This window comes from Macaca fascicularis, chromosome 15 (genome assembly GCF_037993035.2).
Source record: "Macaca fascicularis isolate 582-1 chromosome 15, T2T-MFA8v1.1".
Lineage (NCBI taxonomy): Eukaryota > Metazoa > Chordata > Mammalia > Primates > Cercopithecidae > Macaca > Macaca fascicularis.
In genome coordinates, this window is record NC_088389.1 from 2,258,749 (window position 1) to 2,276,709 (window position 17,961).

Consider the following 17,961-nt stretch of genomic DNA (forward strand, 5'->3'; position numbering starts at 1 on the left):
AGCGCGAAGCCACGGCCGGACGTTTGGCGGGACTGGGGCGGGGCAGAAAGGGAGCTCTGCGAGGCCAGAGTGGAGCCGGAGCTGGGGGATCCGGTTCCGCCTGCCCAGGGCCTCCGCGCGCCTCCCAGGGCCCCTCGGCAGGAAAAAAAAAAAAGAAAAAAAAAAATCAAACCGTCTCTCAGCCAATCGGGGAGCAGATGGGACGGGCTCGGCCAATGGCCGCGGCGCATGTTAATGAGGGCTGACGCTACGGGGAGGGCCCCATTCAAAAGTAGTCGCTATTGTCGCCGCGGGCTGAGCTCGCCGGGCCGGCCCCTCCGTGGGGCGCGCGGGGACGCACGCAGGTGGACGCAGGGACCGAGCCCGGGAGCCCATGGCCGGGGCCGCCATGGCCGAGCGGGGTCGCGTGCCTCCCCCCGCACCCGCGCCGGGCACGGAGGGGCTGCCGCGCGCCTTCCTGCAGAGCCTGCGCACCCTCTTCGACATCCTGGACGACCGGCGGCGCGGCTGCGTGCACCTGCGCGAGATCGAGTCCCGCTGGCAGGGCACCGACGCGCGGGAGCTGCCCTGCGGGGTGCTGGAGGGCTTGCGCCAGGTGGCCCCGGCCAGCGGCTACCTGACCTTTGAGCGCTTCGTGGCCGGCCTCCGCACTTCCCTGCTGAGCGCCGACGGCGGCCCCCGGGACCCCACGCGCGCCCCGGCCCGGCCCGGGGACCAGCCGCCGCCGCCGCCGCAGCGCCTGGTGTTCGCGCCTGCCGACGAGCCGCGGACGGTCCTGGAGAGGAAGCCCCTGCCCCTGGGCGTGCGCGCCCCTCTGGCCGGTCCCAGCGGCGCGGCCCGCAGCCCGGAGCAGTTGTGCGCCCCGGCAGAGGCGGCGCCCTGCCCCGCGGATCCCGAGCGGTCCCAGAGCGCGGCGTTGGAACCGAGCTCCAGTGCGGACGCAGGTGAGTTCCGAGCGGCCCCCGGGCCCCCTCGTAGCTCTCCCGGGCCTGGGCCAGAAACCGGAGTCTCACGGTTTCTGGTGACCAGCTCCCTCTGCCTCTTGCTCTCCTCTGCTCCTTCCCCTGGCTGAACACCTCCTCCAGGGGAAGGAAACCTGCTGCCTGTGCATCTCCCACGAGGGACGGGGCTGGGGAGCGGTTCTTCGTGGACTCCGGATCCTGGAGGGCGCCTCCGCGGGCCTGGAGGGAAAGGGGCTTCATGCCTGTCGTGGTGAGCCCAGGGGCTTAGGGAGGCAAGCCAGACCCTCTCCTGCCACAGCATAAGGCCACCAGGGCCCCGGGGTGGCAGGTGACTCAGAAAACCCACCAGGAGCCCAACCTGTACCAAGCCTGAGCTTGGGCTCTCCATCTCCAATACCGTTTCCGCACCTGGGGACACCTGGGCCCTCAGCCTCCTGTCTGTGGCTGCTCAGGCAGAGGTGCTTCCCTCTCAAAGAAAGGGTCCCCCTTCTCAGTGTGACCGCTCAGCCAGGGGGGCTGGTCCCACTGACCCCACTGAGGCCCAGGCAGGCCGGGTGCTGCTGGTGGCCCAAGAGGACCTGGCCCTGTTGCCAGGATGGGCAGGGGCGTGGGTGGGTCTCCTGCACCCCAGTGGGGCTGTACTATGGCAGATGCCATGGAGGGACATAGGCCACAGTCCCTGGGGTTGGCTGGCAGACTCCTCTCCTGCTTCCGGTCCAGTTGGCAGTGACAGGAGATTGCTGAATGGTCTCCTGTCTCCCCCAACCCAGTGCCTGCCTTGGGAACAGGACCTGCATTATGGCTAGGGGTGGGGGCCAAGCTCCCAGAGGAGCCCCAGGCCCCACAGCCCATTCAGCCTGTGCACCTGTTCTGCCAGCGGCAGGCCTGCCCACCGGTGGCTCCTGCCAGTCCCCGTGCTGCCTGCTGCTCTGCCACCCTCCCTGTACTGCTCCCCCACCTCAGCCATATTCTCCAGCCCTACAACTGGTGTTTGGAGCCACGGTGGTCCTGGCCTCCCTGGTGATCTGATCCAGCAACCGCACCAGGCTGGGGGACTCTCAGTCCTATGGTGAGGGAGGCTTCAGAGGGTAGCTGGCTCCAAATGCAGGGTCAGCGTCATCCATGTGGCCATGCAATTTGAAATCAGCCATGGGATTGCACGCAGTGGCCGGGCCTGGGGTTTGGAGGCCTGAGCCTGTGGTCCACCCCTGCTCTGCTCTGATGTCCCATGTGGCACTGGCTCACGTACCACACCTCCCTGAAGGTCATGTGGCTTAGGCTCTAGCTGTCACCCTCTGACAGGCAAACGGAGGGCCAGACAAGTGGCATGACATGATTGATTGACACAGCTCACTTTTGGGGTGCCAAATCTGGAGTTCTGAGGTCACCCCAACTCCCAGAAAGCCTCCCAACACACACAGCCTTCCAAGCCCCCAGCCCAGAAGTTCGGGGCCTCTTTCCTTGTTCCCACCTGGGACTGCGTGTTTGCTCCAGGCTGGCTCTGGCCCTGGAGGTGCGGCCTGCTGGCTCAGGGCCCTGGACAGGCAGAGCCACCACCCCCATCTAGCTCAACACCCAGCATGCTGTCATCTAGGGACCCGGGAGCTGCTCTATGGGCTCAACCGTACAGACCGGGCCCAGGTGTCTTGGGGCTTCCTCCATGGCCTCCCTCTGTCTGTACCCTCTCTGCTCCCACCTCCTGAAGGGCTGTGTGCCCTCCCACTGTCTTGCCCCAGAGCTGCCAGCCACTCAGCACCGCAGGCGGGAGCACGAACTCAGGCCTGCGTGGAGCCAGGCTCTCTGCTGCGCCTACCTGGGCCCAATTCTTGCATCACCCCCCAACTCCTGTGGCCAGGTGCCAGGTGCATGGCCTCTAAGGATATGCCTGGTGCTGGGGCTACAGCTAAAGGCTGAAGGAGGATGCCCTCCTCCACACCTGCAGCCACTTCTCCTGTAGACTGGGGAGGTACAGGTACTCCCTCACCAGGAAGCTGGGCCAGGGTGGCACCAACGCGATACTCTTGGCTGCCCCCAGGGGGAGCCCTCAGACAAACTTCACAGCAGGTGTCTTCAAGCACCAGGATGTCTGACTTGTCAGCTGGGTGCATGGCCTGGCATATCACACACACGCGGGACTAACTTTTCTTTTGTTTTGCTTTTTGAGACGGAGTCTTGCTCTGTCACCCAGGCTGGAGTGCAGTGGCACGAATCTTGGATCACTGCAACCTCCACCTCCTGGGTTCAAGTGATACTCCTGCTTCAGCCTCCTGAGTAGCTGGGATTACAGGTGCACGCTACCATGCCCGGCTAATTTTTGTATTTTTAGTAGAGATGGGTTTTACCATATTGACCAGGCTGTTCTCAAACTCCTGACCTCATGATCTGCCCACCTTGGCCTCCCAAAGTGCTGGGATTACAGGCGTGAGCCACTGTGCCCAGCCACTGATTTTTTATTTTCTTTCTTTCCTTTTTTTTTTTGAGACTGAGTTTTGCTCTTATTGCCCAGGCTGGTGTGCAGTGGCGCGATTTCGGCTCACAACAACCTCCACCTCCCAGGTCCAAGCGATTCTCCTCAGCCCCCCGAGTAGTGGGATTACAGGCGCCCGTCACCACACCGAGCTAAGTTTTGTATTTTTAGTAGAGACGGGGTTTCACCATGTTGGCCAGGCTGGTCTTGAACTCCTTACCTCAACTGATCCCCCCAGCCCTCAGCTTCCCAAAGTGCTGGGATTACAGACATGAGCCACCGTGCCCGGCAAGGGATTTTTTTTTTTTTTTTTTTTTTTTTTTTTTTTTTTTTGAGACAAGGTTTTGCTGTGTCGCCCAGCCTGGAGTGCAGTGGCACAATCTCAGCTCAGTGGAACCTCTGCCTCCCAGGCTCAACCAATCCTACTGCCTCAGCCTCCCGAGTGGCTGGGACCACAGGTGCGTGCCAGTGCACCCGGCTAATTTCTGTGTTTCCAATAGAAATAGGGTTTTGCCGGCTGGGCGCTGTGGCTCACGCCTGTAATTCCAGCACTTTGGGAGGCTCAGGTGGGTGCATTACTTGAAGTCAGGAGTGCAGGACCAGCCTGGCCAACATGGTGAAACTCCATCTCTAATAAAAAATGCAAAAAGTAGCTGGGCGGCCGGGCGCGGTGGCTCAAGCCTGTAATCCCAGCACTTTGGGAGGCCGAGACGGGTGGATCACGAGGTCAGGAGATCGAGACCATCCTGGTGAACACAGTGAAACCCGTCTCTACTAAAACTACAAAAAAACTAGCCGGGCGAGGTGGCGGGCGCCTGTAGTCCCAGCTACTCGGGAGGCTGAGGCAGGAGAGTGGCGTGAACCCGGGAGGCGGAGCTTGCAGTGAGCTGAGATCCGGCCACTGCACTCCAGCCTGGGCGACAGAGCGAGACTCCGTCTCAAAAAAAAAAAAAAAAAAAAAAAAAAAAAAAAAAAAAAAAAAAAAAGTAGCTGGGCATGGTAGCGGGTGTCTGTAATCCCCGCTACTGGGGAGGCTGAGACAGGAGAATCACTTGAACCTGGGAGGCGGAGGTTGCAGTGAGCCGAGATCATGCCATTGCACTCCAGCCTGGGCAACAGGAGCAAAACAACATCTCAAAAAAAAAAAAAAAAAAAAAAAAGGAATAAATGGGGTTTTGCCATGTTGCCCAGGCTGGTCTCGAACTCCTGAGCTCAAGTGATCCACCCACCTTGGTCCCCAAAAGTGCTGGGATTACAGGCATAAGCCGCTGTGCCCGGCCGTGCAGGACTAACTTTCTATCAGAGTCACCATCCTGAGAAAAGTTAGGTTTCCATCATTCACATCCACATCTCTTGCTGCCTTGCAGGGCCCCGTGCAGATGGGAGAGGCATAGTCAGGACCAGAATCCCCCGCCCACTCCTCCCTTAGCCAGCCGCCTTGGAGACCCAGGGTGTGCCTGCGATGTTCTGGGCACTGGGAGTGCAGCAAAGAGCTGGACAAGGCCCCTGGCCCCAGGGAGCTCATGGAGCGATGGGGCAGGGTGTGTGTATGAGCAAACATGTGGGCTTGGCGGCACAACCCTCCCCAAGCCAGTGTGAGGAGCTGGGGCAGGGGAGAGGGACCAAACTCCAGCCTGGCACAGAGGCTACACATGGGCCATGCCAGGCTGGTGCCCGAGACCTCAAGAGTGGGCTGAGATGTGGAGGCTGCTGCACCTCAGCAGAGCCTGGCCAGGCCGGTCTGGAGGTGAGCCAGGCCCATGCCTCTCCACAATAGGTGCAGTGGCCTGCAGGGCCCTGGAGGTGGACTCAGGGGATGCCCGGCGGGCCCCCCGTGCCCGAGGGGAACGTCGGAGGCACACTATCACCAGCGGCGTGGACTGCGGCCTGGTGAGCAGGGGCTGGGGCTCTGTGGGGCTCTCCATCTTGTCTGGAGGCTGGAGGCTGGGATGGGAGCAGGAGGGCCTTGAGCCTGGGGGAGTCCATTGTGGAAGTACAGTCAGCTCTGCACATCTCTCTCCCCACGTGGGCTTGAATCCCCTGGAGGGACGGCCCAGGGTCAGGCAGAGGCAGGTCAAGAGGTCGTTCAGGGCAGCTATGGTGGCTGCCCAGCCTGCCTCACGAGGTCACTGCTGCAAGCCAGTCTGGCTCCCCTGCTGTGTGTTCACCACAGGTGGACCTCGGGAGGGTGGGCTCAGCTGAAGGGTCAGTTACCCCTCCCCCAGGGAAGCCTGAGTGGAGGGGCTAAGAAAGGCCAAGACCCCTCAGCAGGAGGCACGGGGTTCCTGCTCCAAACCGGCCTACGGGGCTCACACACGCAGGTGTCCTCAGAAGCATGCGTCCGTGCCTGTGTTTGCAAACGTGTACATGTGCTGCTGCATTTGTGCCTGTGACTCTGGTGCCCACCCACAGGCAAGCTCATGCATGCATGGACGTGTGCGTGCTCACTGGGGCCAGGCATTCCATGTACATGCACGTGTTGCAGCTGAAGCAGATGAAGGAGCTGGAGCAGGAGAAGGAAGTGCTGCTGCAGGGTTTGGAGATGATGGCGCGGGGCCGTGACTGGTACCAGCAGCAGCTGCAACGAGTGCAGGAGCGCCAGCGCCGCCTGGGCCAGAGCAGAGCCAGCGCCGTGAGTGCCACCGCCCTGTCCCCAGGTCCCCACACTTGGAGACCCCAGCTAACCCCAGGCATCCCTGGGCATTATGGCTGCCCCTATTCCCGGACACAGTTGCTGTTGATTGCACCCAGGGTGCTGGGACATCCCTTTTTCCCCCCGCGGCTGCCCCACTCCTAGGGCCTAAGGCGCCTTAGGCAGACCTCCCATCCCACGTCAGCAATGCCCCTGGGATCCCTCTGGGCTCTCTGCAGCATCAGGAGGCAGGAGAGCCACCTGTGGGAACCTCTGTCAAGGCACCATGCTGGCCCTGGCTGGCCCTCTTCTCTGACCACTCGTCCTCTGCTTTCTTCCCAGGACTGTGGGGCTGCAGGGAGCCCCCGCCCACTGGGGCGGCTACTGCCCAAGGTACAGGAGGTGGCCCGGTGCCTGGGGGAGCTGCTGGCTGCAGCCTGTGCCAGTCGGGTGAGTGTATCCCAAACCCCCACGCCCACACTGGGGCCCAGGCCAGTTTAGTGCTTCCCAGCCCTGGTCCAGGCCTGCCTAATCCTGCCCTCCCGCAGGTCCTGCCCCCGTCCTCCTCCGGGCCCCCCTGCCCTGCCCTGACGTCCACTTCACCCCTGGGCTGGCAGCAGCAGACCATCCTCATGCTGAAGGAGCAGAACCGACTCCTCACTCAGGTAGGGCAGGCGCGGGAGGGGTGTGGGTGGGTGACTCCTCATCCGGGTAAGGCAGCCAGGAGGGGTGCGGGGGTGGGGATCCGCAGGCCTTGACCAACTGCGCACCTGCCCAGGAGGTGACCGAGAAGAGTGAGCGCATCACGCAGCTGGAGCAAGAGAAGTCGGCGCTCATTAAGCAGCTGTTTGAGGCCCGCGCCCTGAGCCAACAGGACGGGGGGCCTCTGGATTCCACCTTCATCTAGTCCGTGTGGGCAGCGCGGACCCCCAGGGCCGGCCTGGCACTCAGCCCTTCGAGCGTGTGCGTCCCATCGCACCCACCCTCTCTGGCTGGAGACCCCCGGCAGGCCCAGGCACAGTCCCGGAGTGGGCGCCTTCCTGCCCCCCTTGCCAGATGGGCTCCCCAGGCCTGCCTCCGACTGGCCCCCGCACCAAGCCCTTGACTCCGTTTTGGCTCCTGGTGCTGACATGGGCTGGGACTCTCTTGAGTCCGCATAGTGCGCAGCTACTACTGCCGTTGTCAGTGGACAGTGGGGGACCCCTCCACGAGTTACCGCCCCCCGTTTCCAGCGGTGCTGCCCTGGGTCCCATCTCCAGGGAAAGGCACTGCTCTCGCCAGGCTGCACTTCCGACAACGGCCAGCAGAGGGCGCGGGGCGGCTCCGACGCGGGTCCAAGGGCAGCTTCCCCCCTCAACCAGGGCACCAGGACAAGGTGGCTGTAGCTCGGACGGAAGCAGATGGAGGGGGTGGGGATGGCCTGTAAGTGGGGGGGTGCCTGCCTGGCAGGGAAGCCCCAGGGATAGCAGTTGGACTTAAGGTCTTGGCCAAGGCTGAGGGACTCTGGCTGCAGCGGATCTGGGTGCCAGGCGGGCGAGAGTTTGGCCCGCATGTGCCTCCCGCAGACCCTGGGGTGATGGCCTTCCTCATCCTGGCCAGGACACTGCCCCACGTTGAGTCCCACACAACAACCTGTGAGCCTGGCTCCCCAGGAGGGCCCCCAGACAGCTCCCAGGCACGTCATAGGCAAAGCCTGTCCCCCCCCCCCACTCAGGATTCTCAAGGTCTGGGGTCCTGCTCACCCCCCTTTCCTCTTATGCCCAGCCTGACCCCAGGTTTCAGCTGGGAGAGGCCACTTCCCTCAGCCAAGGAAAACGAGAACCCCCAGGGGACAGGAGGAGGCTGGAGTAGGTCCCCTTGGGTGTCATTCCTGTCCCCTGCCCAGGCCCACTCCCGCTGGTGCTGGGGTACACACTGGTGGGGGGCCCCTGCTCAGCCCAGCCTGGAGGGCCCCAGTGCTACCAGAACCAGGGGCACGGCATCATGGATGGGTTCTGCAGCCCAGGGCCCCGAAGGGGAGGCAGTGTGTGTGGGGCGCAGGAACCCGATAGGGGGCAGTGTGTGTGGGGTGCAGGAACTCAATGGGGAGGCAGTGTGTGTGGGGCGCAGGAACCCGATGTGGGGTCAGTGTGTGGGGTACAGGGACCCCTCATGTCCAGGGCACTTTGATACAAGGTCCCACAAAGCACCTGTCTCAGAGGAGGGGTCCTGGCAGACAGCGGGGCAACTCCCTTCCGGAACCCAGCTCCATGCTAACCTGCCCACAGCAACCCCACTGAGCCACATCCCCGGCTGCACCTGGCCTGTAGGGGTGTCCCAGGACAGGCCCAAGCCAGCCCAGCGTCAGCGTGCAGCTGCTCTCCTACCCTGAGGATGGGAGTGGGCTTTCCAGGGGACATAAGGATGCCAGGCCTGGATCTCCTGGGCAGGAAAGGGAGCGGATCCTGAGGGCCTGTGCCCCACAGCCCCAGCACCAGGTGGACTGCAGCACAGTGGGTGGGCCAGTGGCAGCCGGGGAGAAGCCCCCCCCGTCAGCAGGCTGGGGTCTGCCCACCAGGGCCTCCCCACGTCTGCCTTTGAGGGTGCCTGCCATGCCCTGGGGGATCCTGGCATCTTTAGAGGGCTGGAAGCAGGAGACAGAACAGTGTCTGTCCCGGGATGACTTCATCAGGAGACCGCCCACAGAGCTGGACCCCGCAGCTAAAGCGGAAATGTGAGACAGGCTGGCACCTCCAGAAAAACTGCCTCTCAGCCTTGGTATTCCGTGCAAGGTGAAAAAAAATAGGTCCTCCAAGTTTACAGCTTGAAATCAGGCTAGTGTGTTGCCCTGGAGACCACGAGGGGAGAATTTAAAGTGGCCCGACTGGCAGGGTCTAGGTGGCTGGCAGAGGAACATGCAGACCCTGCCGGGAGCCCACCCTAAGGACACAGGGCGGGTCAGTCTCCTTGCAGGATGTGAGCAGCGTCCCTGGGCTCTATCCACGAGGTGCCAGTAGCGTGTGCAGGTACATACATGTGTGTGCACACCGTTATGACACCCGGAAATGTCTCAGGACGTCGAAATGTGTCTTTGGGGGCAGAAGTGTCCCCATTCGAGAATGTGCCCCAGAGGAACACCACCACACCAGGCCTCAGGATTTTGTGTTGATCAAGTTCCAAGGAAAAGGAACATCTCAGCCGGGCGTGGTGGCTCACACCTGGAATGCCGGCACTTGAGGCCAGGAGTTCGAGACCAGCCTGGGCAACGCAGTGAGAGACCCCATCTCTACGAAAAAAGAAAAAGAAAATAAAAGAAAAAAGAAAATGAGATCTCCGGTTTTAAAAATTCATAACCACCACAGGAAACAACACACTATGAGACCCAGCAGAAGCAACAGATAGACTCTAGACCCAGATCCTGGAATTATCAGAGAGAATATAAAGTAACAGTGTTTATATATCTAAAGAAATAAAAGAGATTTCTGGAAATATGAACAAGGAGTGGTATTTATAGTTTCTTACTCCATAAAAAGCATGATCTCTTTTTTTTTTTTTTTTTTTTGAGACGGAGTCTCACTCTGTCGCCCAGGCTGGAGTGCAGTGGCCGGATCTCAGCTCACTGCAAGCTCCGCCTCCTGGGTTCACGCCATTCTCCTGCCTCAGCCTCCCGAGTAGCTGGGACTACAGGTGCCCGCCACCTCGCCCGGCTAGTTTTTTTTTTTGTACTTTTTAGTAGAGATGGGGTTTCACCGTGTTAGCCAGGATGGTCTCGATCTCCCGACCTCGTGATCCGCCCGTCTCGGCCTCCCAAAGTGCTGGGATTACAGGCTTGAGCCACCGCGCCCGGCCAAAAAACATGATCTCTTAATGCTATAAAGAAGACAAGGCTGGGCACAGTGGCTTGCGCCTGTGGTCCCAGCACTTTGGGAGGCCGAGGTGGGTGGATCACTTGAGGTCAGGAGTTTGAGACCAGCCTGGCCGACATGGTAAAACCCTATCTCTACTAAAAATACAAAAATTAGCCAGGCATGGTGTTGGGCGCCTGTAATCCCAGATACTTGGGAGGCTGAGGCAGGAGAATTGCTTGAACCTGGGAGGCGGAGATTGCAGTGAGCCGAGATGGCACCACTGCACTCCAGCCTGGGCTACAGAGTGAAACTCTGTCTCAAAAAATAATATTAATAAAATAAACATTTATCGGTCAGGTGCAGTGGCTCCCGCCAGTAATACCAGCCTTTTGTGAGGCAGAAGTGGGACGACTGCTTCAGCCCAGGAGATTGAGGTCAGCCTGGGCAACACGGCAAAACCCTGACTCTACCAAAAATATAAAAATTAGCCAGGTGTGGTGGCTCATGCCTGTGTTCCCAGTTACTGGGGCTGCTGAGGTGGGAGGATCACTTGAGCCCAGGAGTTTGAGGTTATAATGAGCTATGATTGTGCCACTGTACTCCAGCCTGAGTGACAGAGCAAGACCCTGTCTCAAAATAAATAAAAGAAAAGAGAGAGAATCCGAGAAAGTCCAGACTTTTAGATATTAAAGCACACACGTCTAAACAACTATGTGTTGAATTTAAAAATTAGCTGGTGTAGTGGCGCATGCCTGTAGTCCATTACTCAGGAGGTGGAGGTGGGAGGATGACTTGAGCCTGGGAGGTCAAGGTTGCTGTGAGGCCAAGATTACACCACTGCACTCCTGCCTGGGTGGCAGGGTGAGAACTTGTCTCAAAAAAACACACGCGAAAAAAATAAAAAATAAAGGTATAAATAGGGTTTCCTCTTTCATGAAAAAAATAGTAAAATAGGAAACAAACATGATAGACACTTGCTTGAGAAAAAGTACACAAGCCGGGTGCGGTGGCTCACGCCTGTAATCCCAGCGCTTTGGGAGGCCGAGACGGGCGGGTCAGGAGATTAAGACCATCCTGGCTAACATGGTGAAACCCCGTCTCTACTAAAAAATACAAAAAACTAGCCGGGTGAGGTGGCGGGCGCCTGTAGTCCCAGCTACTCGGGAGGCTGAGGCAGGAGAATGGCATCAACCCGGGAGGCGGAGCTTGCAGTGAGCTGAGATCCGGCTGCTGTACTCCAGCCTGGGCGACAGAGCGAGACTCCGTCTCAAAAAAAATAAATAAATAAAAATAAACAAATAAATACATCTCAAAAAACAAAAAAGAAAGAAAAGAAAAAAATACTAAATTGGCTCAGGAAGAAATAGAGAACCCATCTGGCCGTATAATTATCGAATAAATTGAAACAGTGCCATAGAGGCCAGCACGGTGGTGTACGCCTATAGTCCCAGCTATTCCCGAGGCTAAGGTGGGAGGATTTTTTAAGCTCAGAAGGTTGAGTCTAGCTTGGGCAGCATAGTAAGTCTGGTCTCTAACCCATCTCTTAAAAACAAACAAACAAGGTACCACTGAAAAATCGGGTCTAGGTGTGTTTTTTTCAGGCAAGTTCTACCATAAATTGCAGGAAGGGGATAATCCAAATATTATGCTAATTTTTCCAGCTAATTAAAAAAAATTAAAGCAATTTTTTTGTTTGCTTGTTTTTGGTAGAGACGAGGTCTCACTATGTTGCCTAGGCCGCTCTCCCAAAGTACTGGGATTACAGATCAGGCCATCATGATATCAAAACCATAGAGGACACCGGGCGCAGTGGCTCACGCCTGTAATCCCAGCACTTCGGGAGGCTGAGAAGGGTGGATCACCTGAGGCCAGGAGTTTAAGACCAGCCTGGCCAACATGGGGAAACCCCAATCTCCACTAAAACTACAAAAATGAACTGGGTGTGGTGGCACACGCCTGTAGTCCCAGCTACTCGGGAGGCTGAGGCACAAGAATCCCTTGAGCCCGGGAGGTAGGGGTTGCAGTGAGCTGAGATTGAGCCATGGTGCTCTAGCCTAGGTGACACAGCAAGACCTTGTCTCAAAAAAAAAAAAAAAAAAGGCGAGGCGCGGTGGCTCAAGCCTGTAATCCCAACACTTTGGGAGGCCGAGACGGGTGGATCACGAGGTCAGGAGATCGAGACCATCCTGGCTAACACAGTGAAACCCCGTCTCTACTAAAAAAAAATACAAAAAACCAGCCGGGCGCGGTGGCGGGCGCCTGCAGTCCCAGCTACTCGGGAGGCTGAGGCAGGAGAATGGCAGGAACCCGGGAGGCGGAGCTTGCAGTGAGCTGAGATCCGGCCACTGCACTCCAGCCTGGGCGACAGAGCGAGACTCTGTCTCAAAAAAAAAATAAAAATAAAAATAAATAAAAATTAAAAAAAAAAAAAAGAAAGCCAAAGGGAGGGGGGACCAGCCATGGTGTGGACCTGTGGTCCCAGCTACTGGAGAGGCTGAGGCAGGAGAAGCACTTGAGGCCAAGAGTTTGAGGTTACAATGAGCTACGATTGCACCACTGCAGTCCAGCCTGGGCAACGCAGCCAGACCCTGTTGCTAAAACAGACAAATCAAAGACCTGTTACCTACTTACAGGGAAGAGGCAGGGGGTGGCAGGGGAGGGGGAGACTGTCACCAAAATACCACGGGTTCAATCCAGGCCCTGCTGTTCGCTGCACAGAAACCAATCACTGAGACCAGGAGCACCGCCTAGGAGAAGGCTTTAAGCCGGCTGCAGCCAAGGAGATGGGCGCTCAGTCTCAAATCCATCTCCCTGGCCGACTACAATGAGGGGTTTGCAGAGCAGGGAAGCCATGTAACTAGGTGTGAGAAAACAGGAATTAGGGGCAGCTAAAGGAGAGGAGTTGGTCAATAGGAAGCTGGTGGTTGGTCAGGCAATCTTGACAGTGGGGGGTCTGGCATCTCATTGCCAAGATACCGTGATCTGTTGGGTTTTAGCTCTTTCATTCTATCTGGAAGCCCTCATGGTTGGTTTTCTAAGAAAGGAACTCAAATAGGACAAACGTCACTTTCTCAAATTTTAAGATTAGGAGGATCAATCTCTGTGTTTATTCAAAGAAACCATAAACATCGGTTCCACGAGACAATTGAGCCAGTTTCAAAATCAAAGAGGGCCAAAGCCAGGCAGGTGGCACACACCTTTAGTCCCCAGCTACTCAGGAGGCTGAGGCAGGAGGACTGCTTGAAGCCAGGAATTTAAGACCAGCCTGGGCAACATAGTGAGGCCCCGGTCTCGAATAAAAGGATACAGGGGTCTGGGTTTGGTGGCTCACGCCTATATCTTAGCACTTTGAGAGGCCAAGGCAGGCGGATCACTTGAGGTCAGGAGTTCGAGATCAGCCTGGCCAACATGGCAAAACCCTGTCTCTACTAAAAATACAAAAATTAGGCTGGGCACGGTGGCTCATGCCTGTAATCCTAGCACTTTGGGAGGCCGAGACGGGCGGATGCTCAGGAGTTCGAGACCAGCCTAGGAGCAACATGGTGAAACCCCATCTCTATTAGAATGCAAAAGCCTGGCGGCGAATGGCTGTGATCCCACCTATTTGGGAGGCTGAGTCAGGAGAATTGCTTGAACCAGGAGGCGGAGGTTGCAGTGAGCCGAGATGACATCACTGCACTCCAGCCTGGGCAACAGAGGAAGAGTCTGTCTCAAAGTAAATAAATAAGATAAGATAAAATTAAGACAAAATGCTCATGGTGCCAGCTGGAGCCATCATTCAGAAAAGAATTTGGCGCTTGCTAGAGAAGCGGAACACACACTTGCCTGACAACCAGCAGTTCGGTTCCGGGATGCTCCCCAGAGAAGTGCTCACAAGAGCGCACGTGCGGCCGGCGCGGTGGTTCACACCTGTCACCCCAGTACTTTAGGAGGCCGAGGCAGGCGGAGAGGCCAGGCGCAGTGGCTTACACCTGTCATCCCAGCACTTTGGGAGGCCCAGGCGGGCGGGTCACCTATGGTCAGGAGTTTGAGACAAGCCTGGCCAATATGGTGAAACCCCATCTCTACTAAAAATACAAAATTAGTCGGGCATGGTTATGGGTGCCTGTAATACGAGCTGCTCGGGAGGCTGAGGCAAGCGAATCACTTGAACCCGGGAGGTGGTGGAGGTTGCAGCGAGCTGAGATTGCATCACCGCACTCCAGCCTGGGCGATAGGGCCAGACTCCACCTCCAAAAAAAAAAAAAAAAAAAAAAGGCCGGGCACGGTGGCTCAAGCCTGTAATCCCAGCACTTTGGGAGGCCGAGACGGGCGGATCACGAGGTCAGGAGATCGAGACCATCCTGGCTAACACGGTGAAACCCCATCTCTACTAAAAAATACAAAAAACTAGCCGGGCGAGGTGGCGGGCGCCTGTAGTCCCAGCTACTCGGGAGGCTGAGGCAGGAGAATGGTCTAAACCCGGGAGGCGGAGCTTGCAGTGAGCTGAGATCCGGCCACTGCACCCCAGCCTGGGCGACAGAGCGAGACTCCGTCTCAAAAAAAAAAAAAAAAAAAGAAAGTGTACATGTGCAGAGCAGCAATCTCAGCAAAGCCTAAAGCCAGACACCGTGTGTTCACCAGCTGCAGCGACACGCCATCTGCACGCCCTCACTCACAGGACGGAACACCGCAAGGAACAGACAAGCCACACCTTTCACTGTCAACAGGGTGAATCCCAAACGTGTAACGTGAGTGAAAGACGCAAGTCCCGGCCGGGCGCGGTGGCTCAAGCCTGTAATCCCAGCACTTTGGGAGGCCGAGACGGGCGGATCACGAGGTCAGGAGATCGAGACCATCCTGGTTAACACGGTGAAACCCCGTCTCTACTAAAAAATACAAAAAACTAGCCGGGCGAGGTGGCGGGCGCCTGTAGTCCCAGCTACTCGGGAGGCTGAGGCAGGAGAATGGCGTAAACCCGCGAGGTGGGGCTTGCGGTGAGCTGAGATCCGGCCACTATACTCCAGCCTGGGCGACACAGCGAGACTCCGTCTAAAAAAAAAAAAAAAAAAAAAAAAAAAAGACGCAAGTCCCAGAACACCACGTCCAGCACATCAGAGACCACTGATGGGGTCCTGCCGCCGCTCTGGCATTGCTCTTACCAACTGTGCATATGTGCACCTCCCGTTCTGCTGTGTCTCTGACCTCGAAAAGGACAGCACGGGCTTCCCCGCCTCCCGGGGGCCTTTGCGAATTCTGCTCTCCCCAGGCCAGTCGGTGCCCTCCCCATGGAGCTCACTGTGCGTGCATGGAGCCTGGCATGCTTTGGGCCCACAGGAGGTACTCAGCAAGCGTTTGTTGAATGACTTAATGAGTACCTGAAGAAAGGGAGCAGTGAGTGAAAGGCCTTTCCCAATTAAATAATTACGGTGTTTCGGCCCCAGCACAAGTTTCTTTCTTCCTTTTACTTTTGAGATGGAGTCTCGCTCTGTCGTCCAGGCTGGAGTACAGTGGCGTGATCTCGGCTCACTGCAAGCTCCACCTTCCGGGTTTATACCATTCTCCTGCCTCAGCCTCCCTAGTAGCTGGGACTACAGGTGCCTGCCACCACGCCCGGCTAATTTTTTAGTATTTTTAGTAAAGACAGGGTTTCACCCTGTTAGCCAGGATGGTCTTGATCTCCTGACCTCGTGATCCACCCACCTCAGCCTTCCAAAGTGCTGGGATTACAGGAGTGAGCCACCGCGCCCAGCCCACCACCGGCTAATTTTTGTATTTTGTATTTTGTAGAGACGGGGTTTCACCATGTTGGCCAGGCTGGTCTTGAACTCCTGACTTCAAGTGATCCACCTGCCTCAGCTTCCCAAAGTGCTAGAATTACAGATGTGAGCCACACAGCACCAGTTTCTGATGGGGAGACTGAGGCAGGGCAGCCAAGATCTCAGCAGGCCTCAGGAAAGCCCCCTCCCTGGGAGGTCTAAGCCCTGTTTGGGAGGGAGGCTCTGAGTTTCCTCCCCCAGGGGTTCTCCCCTAACCTCTCTGCATCCACATGTTTCCAGCTCATCCTGGGCCAGGACATGTGCAGCACATCTGGAGCCCCCGTCCCCTAGAGGGTCTTGGAGGCCGAGGGCTGCCCCACCCAGAGCCCCCCTCCACCCCTTCAGCTCCTGCCAGCTTCCCTCTGACGCTCTCCCAAGTCCGCCTTCCAGGGGCCCCGAGTCCATGCCAGGAAGGGGCGTTTCCCCGCCCTCACTCTGTCTCAAAGAGAGTTCAGCCTCAGCCTTTGTCCTGGCTGCTCTCGGCTCCCTGCCTCTCCCTCCCCAGGCGAAGCTGGGCACTCGGCCATGAGCCTGTCTCCCCAGGGCAGAGTCCAGATCCCCTCTCCCTCCCCATCCTCTCAGACCTGGCAGGCCTCCTGCTCCCTGGCCCAGGCTTTTTGTCCATGAAAAGAGTCCAGAACACCAGAAAGCTCTGCTGGGCCTGGAAGGACGTGGGGGCACCGCAGGCCAGTGGGGGTCATAGCACCCTGCCTCTGGGCTCCCTTTGTTCCTTCCTTTTCAGGCGTGATGTGCACTGTGCGTGCCTCTCCCTCCTCTGGGCTGTCTGGGGTGGAAGAAAGGCCTGGTGTCGGTGGGGGAAACTGGGGCCTGGGGCCTGGGGCCTGGAGCTTAGCACTGGCCACACCCAGAGACTGTCTGCTGGGGCCCGGCCAGGCTGGGCTGTGAGGCTGTGAGGCAGCACAGAGGCTTCCCAGGGTTCCCACCCCTCCCTTTGGGGTCCTGAGCTGGAAGAAAGATGCCTTTGCTGGGCCCGTGGCGCCAGACCCTCAGCCCAGGCAGCAATCCCGGCACAACTGTCACTGCCCGTTCCAGAAGGCCATGCATGGTCTGGACCCTGCCCTGTGGGGGCTGCCCTTTGGGCCCCAGCAGCCCGCACTCCCTGGTGGCCTTGCCTCGTGGCTCCCTGACGCTGTGAGGCTGGAATTATTGGGACAAGAATTCCCACTTTGCAGCAGGCGCGAAGGGGGCGGCCCCTGGACGGGCTGGGATGCGGGACCTGTGAGGCCTCAGAGCCGAAAGGCCAGCCATGTCGTAGGGCTGAGGGGGCAGGGCTTGCGTCTAGGGCCAGCTGCGCTTCGCCTGCCCCAGGTCTCCCCAGAAGCCTGGGGACGTCCCCGTTGCTGACCCGCACCCCAAACCTGGCCTGGGGACCCTCTTCCTTGTCTTTCAGGCCGTGTAGAGGCCCCGCCTGCTCCCGTCCTGGGGCAGCCTCCTCTGGCCTCCGCAGCCCAAGCCTCTGGGTCCCTCAGGCCGAGGGGCAGCAGGAGCGGCCGAGGCCTTGGGCTGGGAGGCAGGGACCTTTGGCCCAGTCTATGCTGCTTCTCTTCTGTTTCTAGGCTCGGTGTGACCTGGGCCGTCTCTGCCCTTCCCCGCCCCTGCGTCCTCACCTTCACCTCAGTACAGGGCCCAGGTGAAGTGGATCTGACTGGGCCTCAAGGGTAGGTCCGGCCTGGGTCAGATGAGTGTCTCTGGAGCTGCCGCAGGCTGGCGGATCCTCGCTGGCCGGGAGGGCATCCCGCAGGCCAGCCTGGTCCTCACCAGCCCTGGGAGTTGGCGTCAGGGCCTTGCTCCACAAGCAGGTGCTGACCCTCGGCTTCCTCCTGAGTCCCCAGCCCGGGGCCCGCGTGGCTCCGCAGCCGACAGTGCCTCATTCCTGCAAGCGAGTCTGGCCTCCTTTCCCGGGCACGGGAAAAGCGCGGCTCTCCAGAGCCGGACCCTCCGAGCCAGCCTCGCCCGCCCACCCCCACGCCAGGTCTCCTGCCTCCACGGCCGGGGGATCCCCTTGCTGAGTGGGCGGGAAGGGGAAGGTGGGCCGTAGCCGCGGGACGCCCGGGCTGAGACCCGGGAGAGGGGGAGCAGCGCCGGTGACTCAGCCGCGCCCGCGTCTCACCTGCGCGGGCCGGACCGCGGGAGCTCGGGCGCAGAGGCGGAACCCGTCCGCCCGTGGGCGTGGCCGGTGGTGGGCGGGACGGGGGCGGGCCTCCCGCCCCTCGTCCCGCCCCGGGGTCCCTACCCCACGGTCCCGCGGCCCAGC

At 58.9% G+C, this 17,961-nt stretch overlaps 1 protein-coding gene and 1 long non-coding RNA gene across 5 annotated transcripts; one reads left to right on the forward strand and one right to left on the reverse strand.

The window, feature by feature from the left end:
- The first annotated feature begins 277 nt into the window (after positions 1-277).
- SAPCD2 (suppressor APC domain containing 2) lies at positions 278-9,328 on the forward strand. Of its 4 annotated transcripts, none has more exons than XM_045374094.3 (6): positions 278-944; positions 1,086-1,212; positions 5,842-6,061; positions 6,404-6,511; positions 6,610-6,726; positions 6,840-9,328. In XM_045374094.3, the coding sequence occupies exons 1-6, from the start codon at positions 374-376 to the stop codon at positions 6,966-6,968; spliced, it is 1,272 nt and encodes a 423-aa protein (XP_045230029.2). In that variant the 5' UTR covers positions 278-373; the 3' UTR covers positions 6,969-9,328. The 4 variants fall into 4 exon arrangements, with proteins under 4 accessions (XP_045230029.2, XP_005580408.3, XP_073872057.1 ...); XM_005580351.5 differs by lacking the exon at positions 1,086-1,212 and adding an exon at positions 5,207-5,319 and having other exon boundaries at positions 5,915-6,061; XM_074015957.1 differs by lacking the exons at positions 278-944; positions 1,086-1,212 and adding an exon at positions 5,097-5,319.
- On the reverse strand, positions 8,857-17,815 carry LOC123569200 (uncharacterized). The gene is made up of 2 exons (XR_006692815.2): positions 17,315-17,815; positions 8,857-9,326 (listed from the first exon to the last, which is right to left on the reverse strand). It is a non-coding gene; the product is annotated as an uncharacterized lncRNA (long non-coding RNA).
- Between the last annotated feature and the right edge of the window lie 146 nt (positions 17,816-17,961).

What these genes read in the sequence shown, in the direction of transcription:
- SAPCD2 (XM_045374094.3), top strand. Translation starts at nt 374, where the DNA reads ATGGCCGGGGCCGCCATGGCCGAGCGGGGTCGCGTGCCTCCCCCCGCA. An exon ending in GAGCTCCAGTGCGGACGCAG is followed by an intron (nt 945 to 1,085) that starts GTGAGTTCCGAG and finishes CACCTCCTCCAG; the next exon opens with GGGAAGGAAACCTGCTGCCT. An exon ending in GCCAGAGCAGAGCCAGCGCC is followed by an intron (nt 6,062 to 6,403) that starts GTGAGTGCCACC and finishes CTTTCTTCCCAG; the next exon opens with GACTGTGGGGCTGCAGGGAG.